The sequence below is a fragment of the Hermetia illucens genome, chromosome 6 (assembly GCF_905115235.1).
Source record: "Hermetia illucens chromosome 6, iHerIll2.2.curated.20191125, whole genome shotgun sequence".
Taxonomy (NCBI): domain Eukaryota; kingdom Metazoa; phylum Arthropoda; class Insecta; order Diptera; family Stratiomyidae; genus Hermetia; species Hermetia illucens.
In genome coordinates, this window is record NC_051854.1 from 8,577,322 (window position 1) to 8,598,943 (window position 21,622).

The 21,622-nt window shown below is 44.1% G+C and overlaps 1 protein-coding gene across 1 annotated transcript; it reads right to left on the minus strand.

Moving 5' to 3' along the window:
* Positions 1–2,950: 2,950 nt before the first annotated feature.
* On the minus strand, positions 2,951–11,644 carry LOC119659990 (regulator of chromosome condensation-like). Its single transcript, XM_038068361.1, has 4 exons — positions 11,494–11,644; positions 10,579–11,334; positions 10,383–10,522; positions 2,951–3,555 (listed from the first exon to the last, which is right to left on the minus strand). The coding sequence occupies exons 2-4, from the start codon at positions 11,307–11,309 to the stop codon at positions 3,140–3,142; spliced, it is 1,287 nt and encodes a 428-aa protein (XP_037924289.1). The 5' UTR covers positions 11,310–11,334; positions 11,494–11,644; the 3' UTR covers positions 2,951–3,139.
* Positions 11,645–21,622: the final 9,978 nt, after the last annotated feature.

Below are 21,622 nucleotides of genomic sequence, written 5' to 3' on the forward strand. Positions count from 1 at the left end.
ACCCTGCCTAAGATGGAACGATGGCGTAGGTCAGGACGCCAGACAGCTTTTAGGGATATCGAAATGGTGGACCTCGGCGCAAAACCGGGATGTCTGCAGTTCTTTATTTAGGCAGGTCTAGACCGGACACCGGTTGTTGCGCCGTTGATGATAATGTCGGTCAAAAATGTAGAGGAAGTCGGAGTTTTAGGTAGGCAGTATGCGTTTTAGAAATGATCAGCAAATAAGCTGCAAATGTCTGGTGGACAAAAGGGAACAGTGGTTTATCTGGACATGGAAACAATTGCGAACTTCCTACAACTCACTGTTTCACTGAAGTTTTTAGGTTGCCTTTTCACTATTTGTCCTGGAATCCAGCTGACAATTTAATGCTCGATCCATAGACTTTATCCTCCGGTAAGGTTCAGAATTTTATAAACAAAAGGACTTTTTCGATGTATACTTTCCGTTTGCAATGCTGGACAGATGAATCATATTCGCTAATATTATTCGGTACTCAATTGCATTCACACCGCTACCATCTCTCTATGGTTCCAAAATATGTCATTATCGTTTTTGAAACATTTCTTTTTGTACCTGTTAATTTCATGAAGAATCATTATCCTTTTTTTACTTCGAGTATTCTTCCATAATCATCCGCGAACAGAACACCGTAAGCGGCCAAAGATTGACAGATTTAATTTCAAAATTTTAATAATTTATGTTAGTCTGGACATCAATCCATCAGTCATTGGGTTGACACTATCAATCAGACTGATGAAAAGCTGATTGTGTAAGGCGTCCTTTTAGATGAACTTGCTGATTACATCGTTATTAGATGAGTACTCCTCATGAAGCCGGCAAATTGTAAAGCAAGTTACGAGGCAAGTTCCTCCTACATTATTACTTTATAAGTTTCTCTCCTTGATGAATACAACATGGGATCGCTCAGTAAATTTTTGGTCTAGCAAAGAAATTCATCATTCAAGGATGATGATTCACTTCAACAATAATCCAGCTTTTCGATGCCTTTCTAATAGAACAATTTGTCTCATCCTTGAAAATAGTCTCAAGTTCCTTCACTTCTTCATGACTTTAACTGAAGCATCTTTTTAGGATCGCCAAAATGTTAGTAGTCGCAAGGAACAAGAGCATTGAACGTCATCGCTCAAATTGGTGGCACTTATGGATCAGACCAAAAACTTATTGAGTGATGTGTTCCTTACGCAATGGCATCAACATTGCTTGGAGTAATTCTCAAACCGTCTTTGGGTTCACAATTTAAGGAAAGATCATTCTGGTGTGTTGTAAAATCTACTGCCACCTTTAGTCCAAACACAAGACCCTATTTCGGGTTTCGAAGCACTATTTCGCCCCATTAGACGGTTTTAACCAGTTGAATGCATTTGAAACTCAACACCTCTTCTCCTCAAACTGATGTCGAGGAGAATGAATGAAGGAGGTGAACGCTACCGACTACTTCTTCAAACGGAAACCCCCTCATGTCATACCCACTAAATATGTTAAGGTCAAGATTTTCGACACAGCAGCATCAATCCGTAACAGCAACCGTAGTAACAATGAGTACGGCACACATTAAGAAATGACAAAGTTCTTATTGCTGGACCAGGCCATGCACTAAAGTTAACTTTCCCAGTAGGTCAGCCCGGAAAGATGTTCTGGAACCCTTCCTAATGTCTGAGTTCAGTCAAATCATTAACAAGCTACAATTGACCCTCCTTTTTAAAGCTCGTTATGGACGGTGCCATAGCCGAGATGGTTGGGGCGTCAGCTGGTTGTGACGAAGTAATAATGAATGGAATCTATATGAACGTAGCCACTATTCAGATATGTGAAGTATTAGATGAAAGCAAGCTTTCAATCAAAAAAATGAGTCCAAACTGAACGTGATCTCTCCCGAACTCGTCGAATTTACAATCCATCAAATCATGAACAAAGAATGAACGAATTAGGTATCTTTAGAGCATTGCTTTACAATATTTCCAAATATTCAATGAATATAAATGGTGACTTTGGTATAGTTACCTTAGGCAAGCTAAGATTTGCATTGAAAAATGACTAGTCTATTATTTCATGCCGAAAAACCTCTTAAAATTCAGACTACCACTGTATGCAAACTCCAGTAAATCCTCTTGAAACTACATAAGCACATCCCCCTACCAACGCATGCCCAGTTTAAATAAATCTCCACCAAACGATTCCTTTCCTCCTAACCGGGGGTTCATTAAGTACCCGGTACGGTTCAACGACTGTCTACACAACATCTGTACCAGCACATCCAATACAGCAGGCTCAGCACGACAAACGAAAGCAAATTACGCCAACATAACGTGACGTCATCCAGAAAATTTTCTTTACGATATCATTGACGTCATACGTGAAGTCACTGACGAAAAGAATTCGAGAAATTTCCCGATCCCACTGGTTCGATGTATTCGCGCGTTTTGTTGCAGACCAGAAATCTGTTGTTTTTATTACACAGCATATCATCCATCCCCTGTGTATTAAGACTGGCGAACAATGATGGGATGAGAGTCGACACCGCCCTTGAAATTAACACCAGACGGATGAATCGAGCCGGGGTGGGTTGAATCTGGCCAGGCGAGTGGAGTTCGGAGTAATAGGATCGGGTTGGTGGTAATAATTGAGCGATGAAATCGACATTTGCATTCATTATTCACGCTTTCTTTCTTCTATACCCTTAGAGGAGGAAAATTCTGGAGATCACGAGCTGTATTGACGTCGGAGACACTTTTAATTGTTTTATTATAATTTTGAAGTGAAACAAGGCATTGAAATTGTAGAAATTGTGGTCATAGGTGTCGAATTTCACAGAAAACAATGGTGTACAAACGGTGACATCACTATTGCATTTACACATCTGATCACTAAAAGCAAGACGATCCCTCAAACTGAAGTCGAGTAAAAACTATTTTTTCCAAAATAGAACTCTTTTCGAATGTCATTTATTTATTTCTTTCATTTCCAGAAAACTTAGAACAGTTACATTAGTTAAATTAAACACTTTACTCCTAGTTACAAAAAAATATATAACAAACGTGCACGAGGTAGAACAGTCAAGGATACATCCCCAAATATTGTAAATCGTGTAGGAAAACTGAAACGTTGTGTATTTCATTCAACGCATACTTTGCTTTTTTGTACTTGAAATATAAGTACATACAGGTTTCAATTCCTCACCGTCAACTAAGAATAACGAATGCTGTCCGCCGCTGGTCACCTTTAATACTTTCTTTCCTTTTACTTCCTTGCTGTTGAGGAGTACTGGTACCATTTCGTCATCTTCCTTGCCAGTTCCCAATGACTGATTTGATCCCATGCCCCACGCATAGACTTCACCGTCTTTAGTCACTGCAAATGATTGGGCTTCACCACATGATATCTGGACCACTTCTCTCTCTTGTAACGCTTTGACTGCTGTTAATTCAGCTACGTCCTCGCTGAGTTCGCCTAATCCTAGACGACCGTAGTCCCGACGACCAATGGAGTGGCATTTGTTGTCGGATGTCAGTACAAGAGTGTGATGCTGACCACCTGTTGAAAAAAGTAAGCGAGAATTATTTTGACCATTCAGAAGAATGGACGAAAGTGTCTGGAAATTTCAGATAAATTTCATTTGTAGCGAGAAAACTCGGTTTTCGATCCCCAAAGCTCGAAATGCCATGGTCCGAGTACAGTGACGCAGCTGAAGTTTCGATGGTGATCATACAATAGAGGACTCTCCCTTACATTGATTGGGTAAAAAGCTCTAGAATTCGATGGGCAAGAGTTAGGTTCGCATCTCATAATTGCCATCAACGGCAAAAAACCGGTGTCTGGTCTAAGCTTGTTTTAATAAGGAGCTCTAAATACCCCCTTTCTGCGCTGAGGTATATTAATTCGACATCCATAGCAGCTGCTTGGGATCCTAGTCTATGCGGCCGCTCAATCTAAAGCAGGGCCTTAAAATAGATATTCTCCTAAAAAAAAATTCCGAATTAGATCATCTTCGTCCATGCGGAATAAAATAACTCGCCCACCGCAGCTCACTGAACCATATTTTGTTCTCAACCAATTGGTCGCCATATCGCTCATAAATTTCTTCGTCATACAGGCTGCGAAATCGTCAGGCTCAGATCTGATTTACAACTGGTTGCACAAATTAGAACTCTGAAATTCTCATTCCATTGTAATGCTAGAAGCGGATCACCAAATGTTGAGAGATATATGGTTGCTATCGATCTAGAGTTTCTTCTGGGTTTCTGTGTTGCCCATATATTTCGAGCATTAGAAGGATCTGTACTCCATATCCTTCCGGAACGTAGCTTAGACAATTGAGTGATTAAACGGGTAGGAATACTCGCGATATGGTTTTGGCTTTTTTGAATATCTCAGGTAAAACTTTCACCGACCAAACTTTGATGGCATAGATCAGTCTGCAGGTTTGTCGACTCTTGTTTTAGCGCTCCCATCAACCATACCTACGCGTCGTCCTTCGCAGCGTGCGGAAATGTGCTTCAGCACCCAAGGGACTACCCCAGATGCCCGCACTCCTCCTCTACTGGTCTGCACGAAATATTCTTTTGAGCCAATCACTCGTCGGCTACCTTGGGGAAGTGGGTTCCACAACATGGCGTAGCTAGCAATACAATTGTCGCCCCTCCTTAGTGTGTGACCTATCCAGTGTCATTTCCGCCTTTTGATCACATCGCCCAAGGGTGACAGACCTTGCGCCGACCAAGTTTTCTGTTCGAAATAGTATCAGGCCGTACTCCAATGATACCTGGTAGATAGGTCTTTACGAATGCTTAGAGGTTCCGATTAACAGTAGGGATCACTTTCCATGTGCTACTCCTATATAGCAACATGGAAAGAACATTAGCGCAGAACACACAAGCTCAACTTGATCTTGAGATAACTGTATTTCCAAATTTTAGACAAGCCAGCAAAAGGAGATCTAGCACTGTTAATGTGTCGGGCGACATCAAGTTCTTAGATATAAAAATTGATCGAAGCCTTGGAGGCTCTATTCATTAATGCAAATAGGGAGAGTGAGATGACAAGTCAAACTGAAAACCTTGGTTTTGTTGGTGTTTATCTTCAGTCCAACTCTACTTGCCTGTCTTTCCAAATCTAGAGCCACTCGGTCAAAGTCCATGACTCTATGGAAGAACGAACTGATACCATATCATGTAGGCAAGGTGTTTGAGGAAAGATGTCATAATCCATTGAACTCCTCCACATTTTCCGAACAGAGTAGAATGAAGAACATTACCGATAACAAGAAATAATTTCGGTGAAAAGATGCAAGCCTGGCGGGCTCTGCTTTGGACCTCAAATTCCTCCAAGATTTTACCGCGGTGGAGCACATGACATTTTACACCATCATACGTCACTCTAATTATGACTATTAATATCTCCGAAATGTCCCTGCTGCGTACAGCACGCCAGATACACTTCCTGTTTACGCTCTCGAAAGCCTTCCCGAAATCGATGAAGAGCAGGTGAAGCGAAGATATATAAACTCCACGCACGGTTACAAAATGATATGTAGGGTATTGATGTGGTCAATGCAGAAGGATCCAGAGCAAAAACCAGCCTGGTCTGTCGATCAAGCTTTCAAGATGTTCTTTGATGCGTTCCAGGATTATTTATTATCTTTGCGAGGGCAGGGAGCACAAAGAAACCTTTCCAATTATCACAGCGCAAAACAGTACGAAGGTATTGAACAAATGTTCGGCGTTAGTAATGTTGACAGCAAAGGTGAATATGTTGAAGAATCCAATCCAATCCAATCAATAATATCAATTATTTAGAGAACAAAACCGACTTTTGAAAAATTCAATCAAATGTCGGAGGTCATCTCGCTTTCTACACGAACATAAGGCTCTGTCCTTTCACAAAACGGTTTACCAAGGTAAATATAGAAATCGTCTTGATTCTCAGATCATGCAATTCCTACTTGGATGAAAATTTGCAGCAAAGGCCTCAAATTGAATGACATAGATCCGCCCTCATTCTCTCCGGCAAAGGAAAAACGATATTTGCTCCCAGCGAATCGTCCTCGTTTCAATGAAAGTGCGGATAACGCAGAAGACGACATTGACAGGGCAATTGGTTCGGTCTAGATGTAAAAGTGCAGCCGAAAAACAAGAACCCGGCTTTTCGTCTGCCCAGGATTTAAAAACTCAAGGAGAAAGCTTGAAACAGAGCTTAACACCCGTTTAACAGTGAAAAATCTGATGAGGTACATGGAGCAATCAAATACAGCATGGGACGCGATAGCTGCAATGGTGAAACGGATCCACCGGCAGCTAAAGGCAGCAGAAGCGCAGCCGAGATATAGAAGGGAAGCTACTGCAATTAACGCCACGCAAAGCGATACCAGCTCGTTTAGAGTGAACAGCCCCGCGAAGCAATACTAGAACGGTGGTCCGCGGGGAGAGTGGAGAAAATATGGGAGGTTTTAGTCGGCAAGGGTCCGGCATGTGGCATGTCTAGATTAACTCCGCCATGCTATTAACATAGTATGCTGGTCCCAAGCTCAGGTAAAGGAGGAGGGTTAGAGGCAACGTACTCTGTACTATCCTCAGTAGAACAAAAATAAAATGCTGAGATCAGGGAAAGAGATAAATAGAGTATAGTTGGAGTTATTCTACTATGCTAAATCCTACCTGATCTCTCTTGGTGACAGGCCCCGCGACAGGTCGACCAAGAAAATGCATACGATGTCGTTACAAACATGTGATCGGATTGAGTCACAAGCCTCGGAGAAATGCTAGGGCGTCCACCTCAGTCGACGCGGCAGGAGAAATGGGCAAGGGTTCTTGACGCATGGACGGCGACAGGACGTAAGCAAGTTAGTCCGAACACAACGAACAAAACAAATATGTGTCTGCACGCTAAATGTTCGTACCCTAACTGGAAAGACCTAGGAACTCGCAAGAGCCCTTCGGAAAAGGCGCATTGATTGAGTCTGGCAGCAAAAGCTGCGACATTGAATGCGAACGCAGTAAAAATGGCTACAAACTTCTCTATTTTGGTAACCCACACACTCAATATGGTGTTGGCATTGCCATCTCAGAGAGTTTCCGTGATGCTATTAAAGAAGTCGAACGATTTGATGATCGGCTGATGAAGCTCACCATTATATCGGCTGATCGCACTATTCACTTCTTCACCGCCTACGCACAGACAAGTCGACCTGATGCCGAGAAAGATGCCTTCTGGCAACTTCTCAATGAAAAGACTTGTCACGTGCCTGCTGACGATTATATAATCATTGCCGGCGACCTTAATGGTCATGTGGGTGAAAAGGCAGACGGCAACAGGTGGCATGGGGGGAAAGAGGTCCGGAGCGCGCAATGAGGGTGGCGAGCGTATAATCGATTTTGCAGACACCCATGACCCTGCACTTATGAATACATGGTTCATCAAACGATTGTCTCATCTTCCTACATTTTATAGTGGGAACAGTAAAACGCAAATCGACTATATTCCCATAAGACGCCAACATTTTACCACTGCCACTGATTGCAAAGTCGTTCCCTATGAGACCATCGCACCTCAACATCGGCCGTTGATTGCTGTCCTGCGAATTAAGCCTTCGATAAAACAGCGTGAGGAACGCACTGGCCCGCCGCGTATTAAATGGTGGCGATTTTGTGAGAAGAAACGATCTCACTCATACGATTGCCGACAATTACGAATGTGGAAGAATCATGGAACCAAATGAAAGACACGATCCACAAAGCGGCCTCTGCAACCCTCGGGGTCACCAACCCGGGTAAGCGGTACATCAACCGAGATGGCTTTGAAATGAAGGTCCGTGAAAAGAAACGCCTTTACCACAAATTTCTCGACGATAAAACGCCTGCTAATTGGCAAATTTATAAGAATTCCAACCGCGAAGCAAAGAAAGCGGTCGTTGTCACCCGAGCGAACCATTTCGGGGATGGCGACAGAGATCTGTATCGACTTGCTAAAAGCCGTAATGAACGCACACAGGATATCGAACACTTCTGTTGCGTTAATGACAAGAACGGTACTTTGTTTACCCACCGTCGAGCCGCAACGGATAGATGGCAAGAATACTTCGAGCAGATTTCAACTGAAAAATTTGATCATCCTCCACTTCCACAATCATTGCCGACATTTGGACCAGTTCCACCAGTCAGCGCAACTGAAGTTGAGGAGGCAATAAAACAAATGAAGTCGAGGAAAGCAACAGGACCTGACATCGGATCTGAGCTCTGGAAAGCGAAGAGCCGGGACCCAACACTGTGGCTCAGTGAATTCTTTAACCGGGTTATTCTGGAAGGAAGAACACCATCTGACTGGCAAGAAAATACCACTGTTTCAATATGGAAAAATGAAGGTAGTCCAGCAGAATGTTCAAATTACCGTCCGATCCGGTTACTTTCCCATACCATGAAGATTTTTGAACGCATTCTTGACAACCGTATTCGCGAAATCTTTGAAATAACCGTGAATCAAGCCGGATTTGTCAAAACCTGCGGAACTACTGGCGCAATACATGCTGCGCGGTTACTCATGGAGAAACACCATGAGAACCATCGCCTTCTTTACATTGCCTTTCTGGATCTAGAGAAACCGTTTGACCGTGTGCCACACGAACACATCTGGTATGCTTTACGACAACATTTAGTGCCAGAAGAACTTGTGCGCTGGGTTCAACTGCTCTACCACGAACCGAAAAGTAAAATTCGAAGCATGGCGGGTGTATCAAAACCGCTTCGTGTCTCTGTTGGTGTTCATCAAGGAAGCGCCCTCTCACCACTCCTCTTTGTTCTTGTTACAGACACTGTCACAGCGCCCTACATACTGCTTTATGCAGATGATGTTTTCCTAGCATCTGATAGCAAAAATGATCTCGAGCAACTTGTTCAAAAATGGAATGATCGCCTCATGCAACACGGTCTCAGATCGAATATAAACAAAACTGAATTTTTGACGACCGATCCCCATGAAACAGGCACAATCACTGTCAGCGGCAGTGATCTGCCCAGAAGTGAGCGATTTAAATACCTCCAACGCTATCAGCCAATGGAAAACTGCATTATGAAATTGCTTCACGCATTAACGCAACCTGGATGAAGTGGCGTTCCACAACTGGCGTTCTTTGTGATCGACATATCAACGAACGTCTCAAATCGAAAATTTACCGCAATGTCGTCCGTCCAGTCGCTCTTTATGGTTCTGAGTGTTGGCCGACTATAAGAGACAATGATCGGCGTCTTGCGGTAATGAAGATGAAGATGCTACGTTGGACTAGTGGCGTCACACGTTTAGATCATATCCGAAATGAGGATATTCGCAATCGTTATGGGGTTGCACCGATCGTGGAAAAGTTGCGAGAGAGGCGTCTTCGATGGTATGGTCACGCAATTCGTGCCAACGAGAATTCACTTGCCAAGATGGTCTGAACATCGAAGTCGATGGTAAACGACCAAAAGGCAGACCTAAACAACGGTGGCTTGATACGCTAGATGGGGATTTGAAAGCCTCGAGATTGCACCCAGATCAGGCAGTCGGTAGAGCATCACGACGAGCCGACCCCGCTTGTGAACGGGACAAAGGCTGAAGAAAAGGAAGAAGATTGGTGTCCTAGATTTTAGATGCGTATTCATGAAGAATTTTCGCCAATCAAAAACAAAAAAAGGACAGACAGACATTGAACCGATTTTAATAAGGTTGTGTTTACACCACGTGACATGTATTGGAATTTAAAAATTGCCAAAACGGTCCCAATTTCCCCGCGCAACTGCGTAAGCGCTCGAAACCACAGTTAGATACTAGACAGCTACCACACTCCCCCTTGCCCTTCAAGGGGGAAATCAGTGCGAGTACACACGATTTCAAATTGTTTTGCCCTTGAGCATGAGCGAGATGTAACGAAAATCCGATCAGCTGTGTTTGACATACCGCCCGGACTTGCCAATGTATTGGTGAGATTGGCAAGTTTTTGCTTATGTATAAGTGAATACGTGAAACAACTTTTTCCTACATGGGTGAGCACGCCGTAGGACCAGAATAGCAAAAGCTCACCGATCTCTCTCTTACCAATACGATTTAACGAAGATTATGCCTTTCCTTGTTTAGCGTCTCTGATGTGTACAGATAAGCTTCTGCAAGCACATTCGCAAGCGGGGTCATTTTAGTAGGGTACTGCCTATAGTAGATCCACTGTGCCATTACGTTCCGCTCTCTCACGCTATATTCATTTTGGTCACAATCGCATGAAACGCGAACGCAAACGACTTCTAGCGTCGTCATAAGGTCCCTATTATAACGGTTCAATACACAGCGTTTTCATAATGCGTGAAAATCAAAGAGTCAGCTTGAATTATTGCTTTACTTACCAGCAATGGCCAGCACATCCTTCAGGCTCGTTTTCTTTGGAACTGGAACAGGCATGTCCGTCTTCGGCATGCATAGCTGATTATAGTTGTTCAGTCCAAATGCGTACACGTCGCCTTCTTTGTTTTTCCGGACAAAGGTGCTGCGGAGAAACAATTGAGCAAGGAAACCTCTCTAATTACTCGTAAGATCACATACCAATAAATAGTTGTCCAAATCGAATCGAACTGCTTCTTGTGTTTCACATGAATCGTTTGTGGGTTGAGCAGTTCATCTTTCCCTCGTCGCGAATCTCCACCGGCATCCCTTAGCGGCACCCGTCCCAATTGGCCTTGTTCGGCACATCCAATCGTAAACACATTTCCGTTGCAAGCCAATATCACCAAGTGATCAGCACCGGACGATATATCATGCGCCTCGACTCCTGGCAAGATATTAACAGGTCTCCACTTATTTCCCTCCAGCGTGAGACCCATGTTTCCGTGTGAGTTACGGAATGAACCGCAGGCGAACACACGTCCATCTTCCAGCAAACATGCCGAGTGCGAGTCTCCCGCGCAGATTTTCACAGCCTGGCCGGGCAAGTCCATTTTCCGTGGTTCAAACTCGGAACCATCCTCGGACGTATCGCGACCCAATGCTCCCTCGTCGTTGCACCCGAACGAGTAAATATCTCCAGTTTGTGTCAGGCATAAACTGTGCATTCCTCCCGCGCAGCAGTCCACAATGTCCGACAAGCTGGCTACGGCCGTGGGAAACCTGCTTTCCATTTTGTCTTCGCCAAGTCCTAGTTGCCCCATGTCCCCTTGGCCGCAGACCAGTAATTTGGCCGAACGTTTCGGCCGTTCAGGGATCGGAAGTGTCAACGGTACACGTGGGATTTTGGCGGCTGGCGCTCCGTTCATTTGGGGTTGCTTCCTCCGCGGCATTGTGTGGGGTACGTGTTTTTGCCGGCTGCAATGAAGAGAGGTTAAGATGAAAGTTCGATGATCCAAGTGGAACGCAACGAGTGCAACGAACACTTAAAGCGCAAATCAAACTGATGAACACCCACTCGTGGCAATTCACTTTCACCAATCACAATTCCTTAAGACAAACTGCATCATGACTCACCGTTAATATAATAAATTCCTGTTATTTCACGGACAGACGCCACGAACTTTTGAACAACTACTGAAATGTGGCGGGAATTTTGAAGACTAGGAGCGCGAATGCATCCAGGTTGAGAGGAACAGCTGTTCGTGCATATCGAGAGAAGTTTGCTACAGGCCAGGACGGGAAATATCAGATTTGAACCGGTTTGTGGAGAAACTGAAAGCAATATTTAACATATAGAGGGCAGTACATGTGTATGCGAAATTTCAAATATACTCAGAAACAGGATGTACTCAGTGAATGGAAATTCTTTTCAGCGTTTATGGGCAAACCAAGGATTATAGGAACATTGAACAGTAAATTGCAAATCCGACGACTAAATCCACATTCCGCGGGACAATAAACTTATGCCTTTGCCTAGGTATAAGCAAATTTACAAAGATTGCAGTAAGTAAATTTTATTTATAAAAATCTGTAAATAAATCCATTATTAGTTAGTTGGGAATTCCAAGCGTTTTGTTCGAGTCGTTTTGTAATGCTGCAAGACGTTCCCCCACGTTCCCACCGGGCATTGATTCTTCGAGCCGGATTGGCAAGTAGACACGAGTGAACCCATACTAACTCCTCTTCTTTTAAATAAGAAACCCGAGCAATATGCGAGGAAACTCCTTAACAGCGGGAGAATCAAAATCGGATTGGAGAGGGCTAGGGTGCGAACGCCATGATCCGGATTTTGCAATTTAACATGCACCGGAGTGCAACCGCTCACCAGTTGCTAGCACAGTTCGCTGCGGAAGTAAATGCTGATCTGGTGCTGATTAGCGAGCAATACCGCAACAAGGACCCGTCCTCATGGTATCTCGACTTATCGGGCACCGCTGCCATCTGGATTCGGGACAACGTTCGACTTCGTGTTCTTGCCTAAGGCCGGGGGGACGGGTTTGTCTGGATCCGGTGTTTAGGGATAACGTTTTTTAGCGTTTACCTCACGCCGAATGAGACGATGCCGGACTTTCGGCGCCGGCTTGATGCTCTGGAGGACGCCGTTTCGAGCACGGAGGGACGAATCCTGGTTTTCGGTGATTTTAATGCCAGGGCTCTTGAATGGGGCATGCCTCAGTCAGACTTCAGAGGGAAACGTGTAGTCACATGATCCTGCAATTCACAATATCCTTCACGAATTCGATGATCCTCGATGTCTTGAGCGTCATTTGACGGTCATCACATTAATCAATGATGTTTGGATCTTTCGAGTTGAGATCAGGATGAGCTACACAGTCAACGATAAAAATGTCTGGGTTAGACGCTCATCGTGAAGTTCGTTGACCACTTCGAAGGTATGATTGTTTAAAAGTCTTGTTTGTCATAAGAGGCGACTAAAAGGGATAGAAATTTGCGGGCTAGTAACCTGCAAATTTCGAAACTTTATTGTTACTGAAACGTTAACAACGCCTTAGATAGGACCTCTCGCTGAAGATCTTTGGCTATCGAAAATGGACTACAATTGGTTTCTGGAATGTGCGCAGGCTTGTTAACAACGGTAGCGAGGGTCCTCAGAATGCCGGCTTTCTCTAACTCGAGTGGGAATTCCGCCGCTATGAGTGGGCCTAAGCGCAATAAGATGGTGGTACTATAGAGAGTACTCCTCATTCTCTTGCGGCAATGTGTTTTTATATTCTGGAAAGGCGAGTGGTAGGAGACGCGAATCTGGTATCGGATTGTTTCTGACGGCTATCTTGAAGAGCACTCCTTTGACTTGAGAGTCTGTTTATCACAGGACTGAGACTGAGAGAAGATTCCAGCCCAGGTTAAGGAGAATGCTATGCAACAACAGAGATTTCCGATATAATAGAAAATTATGCTTTCTATGAACAATAACACGCAGTTCAGGAAAGGTTTCCTAAAGATGATATTGTAATCGTGATAGGTAATCTGAATGCTAAGGTCGACTCTGACAGGGGGGAGGCATTTCAGAGAAACTAATAGCTTTTATCAGAGCGTCATATGATGGCGCAGTGTCATGTGCTGCGCCGAGGTAAAATCTTAGAGAAATTTGAGGTCCAAAGCGGGGTTCGCCAAGATTGCATCCTGTCATCGATATTATTTCTTCTTGTTATCGGGAACATTTTTCGTTCTGCCTTGTCTCGCTGTTAGGCTGATGACATTTGTTCCCTCTCTCACCGGGTCGTGGATCTTGGCCAAATGGTTCTGAATTTGGAAAGGGATGCAAGCAGAGTTGGACTGAAGATAAGCACCAACAAAACCACGGTTCTCAGTGTGAACGATCATCGAACCCCCGAACTCTATCTGTATTTACGGGCTGGCTAGGCCATGCAATGTAATCCACTCTCTCAAGATGGAGACAGTTGGGTCGCTCCAAGGGCAATTATCACAAAACAGTAGAGAAGAAGTGTAGGCGTCTTAGGAAATCGTATTAAGGAAGGTACGGTTAACGCGCTATATCCCACCAAGGGGTAAATTGCAACCATAAATATATAAATTTTAGGACTAGCCTTTGTTGCATGGCTATCCTCTGCATATACAGGTCCGGAATCATGTTTTTTTGTTGAGTCAGATATAAAAATAATTTTTGGGGAGCTATATTTTACCATGAGAACATATTATCCACAATTCAAAATATTTTTCCACCTGTTTCATTTTTGCCTTACTAGCAGTCATGTCGCCATAGTAAAACAGTTTGTCCATAGACTTTAGAGTATTTCAGAAAACAACACTCCACAAATAGTACTCACAAAGGTAGTCTTCCGTCAGATTATCTCCCGCATATTATTGGCCCGCCATCTGCATCCTCCCATTTACAATTCACTATCAGTTAAAGATATTAGTCACTCAATCGAGGTCTTTATTGCCCAAACTACTGGAAATAAATTCTCCACGAAAGTAGGCAACTCGTTATAACAAACTATCAGCCCCGACTTAATGCCGATATTGCCATAAAAATTCCATTTCTGGCCTCTTTTCAAGAAGCCCAACGAACTCAACTCAGATGCATTAGCAAGTCCATTTATTGGTATTTATAAATGTTGTAAAATTTTTATGATATCGCTCATTGTCTATCTAGCATGAGATACTCATAAAAATCTGCTAAAATGCTGCTGGATTTTCCAGGTAGATATCAAGTCGGAGATAACTCATTTAAAATATAAAACATATCCAATCATCTCGTTGGAGTAAAAGGTGTCATAAAACTATTTCAGGTCGAATATCCATTTGTCTGGCTGATACTCTCCGAGTTGCTCCTATTATTTGGACTGTTGTAGGGTGCGATGTGCCTCGACAAGGGTCTGCAGACTGCACAAAAGAGATGTGTATTAACACACACCCAAAACAGGATAAACGCATAGCAATAACCACGGAGTACCTTTCAACCGATATTGCTTCCGAAAATAGGTACTTGCATGTATCATGCACTCTGTAAATTGCACTTATCGATTTTATACGAAATATTTTTCATCAGAGTATGAAAAGGGAGATAGGAGAGGCTACAAAAAATCCCGAATGCACGTTCCTGACCAAAGACTTATGACACCAATTGTACGACCTTTTTCACGTTAACTCCACTGATACAGACAGACAGAAGTCATTTGCGGTTAGACGTGCAATTTTTCAAGTTTCCCTTTTTTGAATGGGAAACCATTCATGTGTACCTAATTCACAACGCAGTTGACCCTCTCATCAGATTTCACCCCTTGAGGTGACTACAAAAGATCGAGATAAAAGGACATCTCGATGAGTTCTGATAAATTACAAGTCATATGTTCTCACCGCTTCCGTGCATAATATCCTGAGGAATATGCCGGTCTATTGACTTTGCCGTTTTCACAGATTATTATCACAGTCACAACTTGTATTTTGAGTTTTATCCGTTACGGATTTGGCCGATCTCATGGCGATAATTCGCAATAAATGTACGCTTGAGTTTTACAGAACCCATGCAGGACGAATTGGTCAAACATGTACAATTAAAACTAGATGACTGATTCAGTAAAAATTACTGACCTTTAGAGAAAAATGTCTTCTACCCAATGGGTATTTAAAGAATGTGCACATGTTCCTTGATAGTCGTCTCCATGCTCTATAGAATCCTTGCTTCTTCGAACTTAAGCGATAATTTCTGACCGACTGAAGTAAGATTTTGTGACTTTGGGGAGCATTTCTTTCGCTTCTCTTGTTAAAGCAAATTACTCGAAGCCCTAGCAATACTAAAAGCAGGATCTGAACAAGGTCTCTGGTCCTGTGCCAACCCTCCAGCATCTCTTCTACAATAGTTTCGCGAAAGGAATAGTCTCGACCTGCCTTCCTTGTTAAAAAGCCGAATAATCGTTTAAATTGGGTACCCCAGGCATGGTAGGAATAGGTTACGTGGTAGGCAAACTCAGGGAGCAAGTTTTGGTGCGTTGAGGAAATTCCGGAAAACAGCTAGAGAGTAGCCACTTCGCCAATATACGCTTTCGACCAGGTCGTATACTGGTAAACTGCATGTCGGAGCACACGACAGAATGGCTTAGGACTATATTCCCCAAATAACCAGAAACTCTTCACAATCGGGGTAGATGACCGATCCTTGGAGGCAATTAAACTTCTTAATTGCCTCATCAATTGCAAATTTGGTAGCATACCTGTGCACGCACATAGAGAAAATTAAAGGAAGGAGACTTCGGAAGACACATCGTATGGAAGGCCTACCGAAGGAATCGCGGAGGCCATCGAGGTTGAAAGACCGAGCAGGGAAGTGGGCCTGCTGTCCACAGAAGAGGAAAAGATGAATGACCTAGAAACTAGACACTCTAGGTCTCAAGTCGAATAGTAATACGCAAGGAAGTGCAATGTTGGAGGAGGAGGATAATACTCCAACTTTGGAAGAAAGCTCCAAGCACTATTGGAGCTGATGGTCAGCAAGCAATTGCAAGAATAAGTGCGAATTATAATATTAGAATTATTGCTAACGCACCCTAGGTGTACCGATGTTAGAATCGCGGTCTACAAGGGGAAGCACGCAGGTCTCTTGTAAAAAACCAAAAGCTGCATCATTCTCAAGCCAAACTTAAAATATATACGTCTTTCAGAGTTTCTACCTGAAGACCTCATGGTTGTCCAAATCTCACTGGAATCCGGGGAAAAAACTCGAGAGGCAGTCGTGGTATCAGGATACTTTCCAGGAGACGATATCCAGATCCCACCGGAATTAGCTGTTAGACTGGCAAAGTTCTGCCAGAGGAAGGCGCTGCCACTTCTTCTTGGTTGCGATGCCAACGCTCAGCATGAGGTCTGGGGAAAAAGCGACGTTAATCGAAGAGGTGAGTACCTTCTTGAATTGATCCTTCGTAATAAGTTAGAAATACATAATGTAGGGAACACATTGGTGACCAGCATCAGGTAAATGGTACTGGTGTCGGATCAGACAATAACCAAATTTGACATTGAGGGTAACACGGAAGTAGACAGAATAATTAGGAATCTAAGGAGAACAAATGGGACTCCTACAAAAGGCACCTGAGTAACAACATGGCTCATCTACAGGTGAGCGGCGAGATCTGGATTGAAATAGAGCTGGAAGCAGTGGTGGAAAAGGAGTCGTCATTGACGTAGTAGAGACCAACTGTCCTACTTAGACAGTCGTGAAGGAACGTACCCTGGTGGAACATGAATCTAGCCACTATGAGAACGGAGGCGCGAAAACTCGTCAATCAGCCGAACCAAACCAGGGACTGGCAGAAGTACAAAACAGCATTGACGACGTATAGCAACGCGATCAAGAAAGCAAAACGAAACAACTTCGGGGAATTTTGTGAAGGGAGAGAACAAATATAGAAGCATCCAGGCCATCTAATGCTACAGCCAAAGACAAGGCAATATATTCTGTCTGTCTGAAGAAGGAAGATAAAGAATTTACTGATAATGAGGGGGACCGAATACATATGCTCCGCGGAACTTCTTTCCCGGGGCCCTAGCCCACGGCGGAAGACAATAGCATTCTGCCTGACGCCCAACAACGACACGGAGGGGGAAAGGGTGAATTGGAAACTAGCGAGAGAGGTAAAAATGAAGTGTAATAACTTGGTGACGAATTTAAAAATTATGAAAGCTGTAATTCTTGAATTAATTGAGCGCTAATGGTTTTATGAATAGCATATTTCCCGGAAGAGGTTAATCGACGAAGCTTTCACTCTAGAAAATACGTGGGCAAGAAACAACGAGCTCGCATACTTTTTACAGATGGATCCCGGATCGAACTTTTTCCAAAATCAGAACATCAGATCCGAAAACCATGCAGCGATTTCAACGACCTAAACAAGGACTTAAAATGATGGTGGCTGGAGGGATAAGTTTATATGGAAAATCTGAGCTTGTTGTCGTTGATGAAAACTATACGGTTAATGGTAAGTATTACCGATACCAAATATCGCCGATCTACGGGAACTGCCCCAACAGTCGGCAACAATATCCAAAAGGAATATATCCCACTCTTATGCAAGGTGGAGCTGGCACCACGAAAGTCAGTAAAGCTAAGGTAAAACAGTGCTTCTCAGCGGTTTAAACGGCCAAGGCAAAACAGCGCTTCTCAACGGTTTAGCCAGACAACTTACCCGTTCTTAATCCCTTTGAAAATTTATGGGCAATATTGAAGGAAGCAATGTTTAAGGTGGTCAAAGGATAATATAGGTCCCAGGGCGAAACGTGGATTGGTACCCACGATTTAGCATAAAAGCTGAGAAACGCCTGCTAAACACCAACAGCTCTACTACTAAACTCTATCTCCATCTCCACGGTTGTTGGCTGCCAATATAGCCTATTTCAGCTTACAAAAATTGGATCAAAGCTCTTCTGTACAAGACTATGCACTTGCCAGTCCTTATGCATTCCAAATTCCACATATTGGAAAGCTACAAGGGCTCTGATGACTTGCAAGTCCATAGCAGGGGAAAAATGAGGATGCACCACGAAAATACTGCACTGGATATGCACTGTAATAGTAAGGCCAATGAGCCGGTAATTTAGGCAGAAAAAACGCAACTCAGTACAACAGCCAATGAATTATTTAAACTTCAAAGACTGGATTGAGTATCAGTGGGGCAATGAGAACATGTCCAACGACGTCGCAGACCCCTCCCCAACTGGTCATACAGATGCAGACAAAGAGGACAATCTTCAGAAACTCCGCTAGTACCAGTGAGGCGGGGAACTGCCTAAATCGATTTTTATAGACGACATCCTGAATTATTGATACCAACACATAACAATGAGGCTTAACTTCGATAAGAATTTTAAATATATGGGAGCAACAAAGTAAACGCTGACGGATCTTTACGGCAGAGGTAGCATGCAACAGGGTCATTTTTTCAAGGAAAATATACTTTGGACCAATGAATAACGATAACAGCATATTCCACACCATACATGCATGTGCCTTTTTTAACCTCCAACAGAACTTTAGGGGGCAGAGCGTTGTTATTCTAACCACCAGCCAAGCAGCTATTACGACACTTAGATCCAACTAAGTGAATTACAAACTGGAATGGGAATACCTTAACAGACTGAACACGCTCGGATAGTCTGCGTTCTAAACAACATTGGGTTAGAAGGCAATGAGGCTGCGGTCGAGCTAATCAGGAAACGAGCAGCGACGCCACTATATCGGCCAAAGCCATTCTGTGGAGTCGAAAATGAGTTCATAGCTACGACGTTGAAAAATGAAGAAGAACGGCTGAAGAAACTGTACTGAGCGAATTTAGCAGGGATGAAAGAATCCAGTGAGTTTATGGGGGGATACGAACCCAAACGCTCGAGAGATTGTTTAATCCTTACCAATAGGAGCCTCCGGATAACAGTGTGAATCCTCACTGATCATTACATGTTAAACTATCAGCTGGGGAAGCTAGGGATATCTACGGATACTGTCTGTAGATTCTGCAAAGAAAGTGATGTAACCTCCACATATGTTCTGGGATAGTAGTTTTCAACAAATGACTTTTTTTTCACATTTGTGGGAACTCTAACTCGAAAAGTAATGAACCGATCAGTATGAAATTTAAACAGATGATTCTTTACAAAATTATCGAAATTGGAATCGCTACACTTCCTGCAGTTGGATAACTCTAGTTCCGATCTTTATCGGAATACAGCGTAACTTTGTTATTTTTGGCTTAAATTAGTCATAAAAAAGTTGTCCGAAATATGACTAATACCTGAATTCCATCTACCACGGCTGAATGAACGAAGATTGGTTCTTTCCTCTAATGTAAAGTATCTGGGTGTTATCCTGGATACTAAGCTAAATTGGAGGTTGAACATAGAACTGAGGGTTAAGAAGGTCTGTATAGCCTTCTAGGCCTGCAAGAAAACCTTTGCAAAGAAATGGGGTCTCCGGCCGAGGATGGTTCTCTGGATGTACACCGCTATTGTGCGTCCGATCCTGACGTACGGCTCTTTTGTATGATGGCAGGCTTTGAAGAAAAAATACAACAGAACGAAGCTTAATAGGATTCAAAGAACCGCGTGTGCGGGTGCTGCGGGGGCTCTGCAGTCCTGCCCGGCAGATGCTCTCAATGTACTCCTGCATCTCCTCCCCCTAGACCTCCACATTAAATATGTTGCAGCGTGCAGTGCCGTTAGACTACGACGTGAGACCGGATGCTGGACAGCGAAGTCCTACGGCCAAAGCAACATCCTAGATGAAATACCTCGCGAAATCTGGGCATCCCCCACAGACTATGTCACACGCAAGCTGAACTTCACGAGAAACTGTGCTGTGGACCTTCCAACCAGGGCAAAGTGGAAGACCGGCGGCGTGTTGCAAGACTATGGCACGGTATTCTTTACAGACCGATCAAAGATTGCCTATGGAATCGGCGTGGGGGTTTTCTCAAATACACACGGTGTATCCAAGTCGTATGGTCTCCCAGGTTTCGCCAGTGTATTCCAGGCGGAAGTACTGGCGATTTTGGAAGTCTGTCGATGACTGGAGCGTGATTCGAGCCCCAAGTGTAACATAACCATTCTGACCGACAGCTAAGCGGCCATCAAGGCCTTGTACTCAACGACGACATCTTCTCGGCTGGTGGGGCAGTGCAGAGACGCGCTCAACCATCTGGGCGGCACGCTCAAGGTCACTCTCCTCTGGGTTCCCAGGCATAGGAACATAGAGGGGAATGAGCGGGCTGACGGATTGGCCAGGCAAGGCTCTGCTCTTGGCAGTCCCTCGGCGAATACAGTCGGTGTTCCGCTGGCGGCTGTCGGCGGCGAAGTCTACTCACACTACCTAGCAGTCGTGGGCCTGAGATGGCGAAGGCTTACAAGCTGTGCCAAGTCAAGGAGAATTTGGCCCGCTTATAACATAGCCCGATCACGAGAGCTCCTGTGCCAGACGCGTGCAAATGCATTCAAGATTACGGCGGTCTGAACGGGGCACTGGCGCATAGAGGACCATGCCGTTAGGGTCGGCATACCATACAACTCGCATTGTCGAAGCTGCGGAGAAGGAAGGGAAACCTTCATGCACTTTCTCTGCGATTGCCCACCTCTGGCTAGAGTCAGGCTGCGAACACTGGGTAAACCATTCTTTGGGGACCTCAGAGAGATTTCTAGTTGCAGGGTCGGGGAGCTGCTTTCCTTCGTAAATGCGACGGGCTGGCTCTGAAGATTCGAGCCGGCTGGACCCTGCCTCCCTGCTCCCATAACAACAATCACGGTCTTAGGAGTTTGTGGCATCAAAACGGCGCACCAAAGCGCTAATTGGGCTCCTCGAAGCGGCCACTGATACCTACCTACCTACCCTGACTAATACGAGAATTCCTGGGAACCTGGGGCAAGGGAAAACAAGTACACCAAAAGGAGACCGAGATGACGAAATTTCAACACAAGCTCTCAAGTTACGACTAGGTCCGAAACATTCACAATCAGTGCATTTGAATTGTAGTTGTTGGAAGGAATGGTACCCATCGAGTAGAGGAGGCAGAAGCTACTCTTGTCGTTAAAAAAAGCCTAAAGTCATAGGGTGGAATGGGATGAATTTCCACGCCATTTATCTTTCAGGCACTATTGAGAAAATGTTGTAGAGGATGACATACAACAAACTTGAGGTCTATCAGAACTTCAGTATGGCAATGGTCCTGAATCAGGCTCAGTG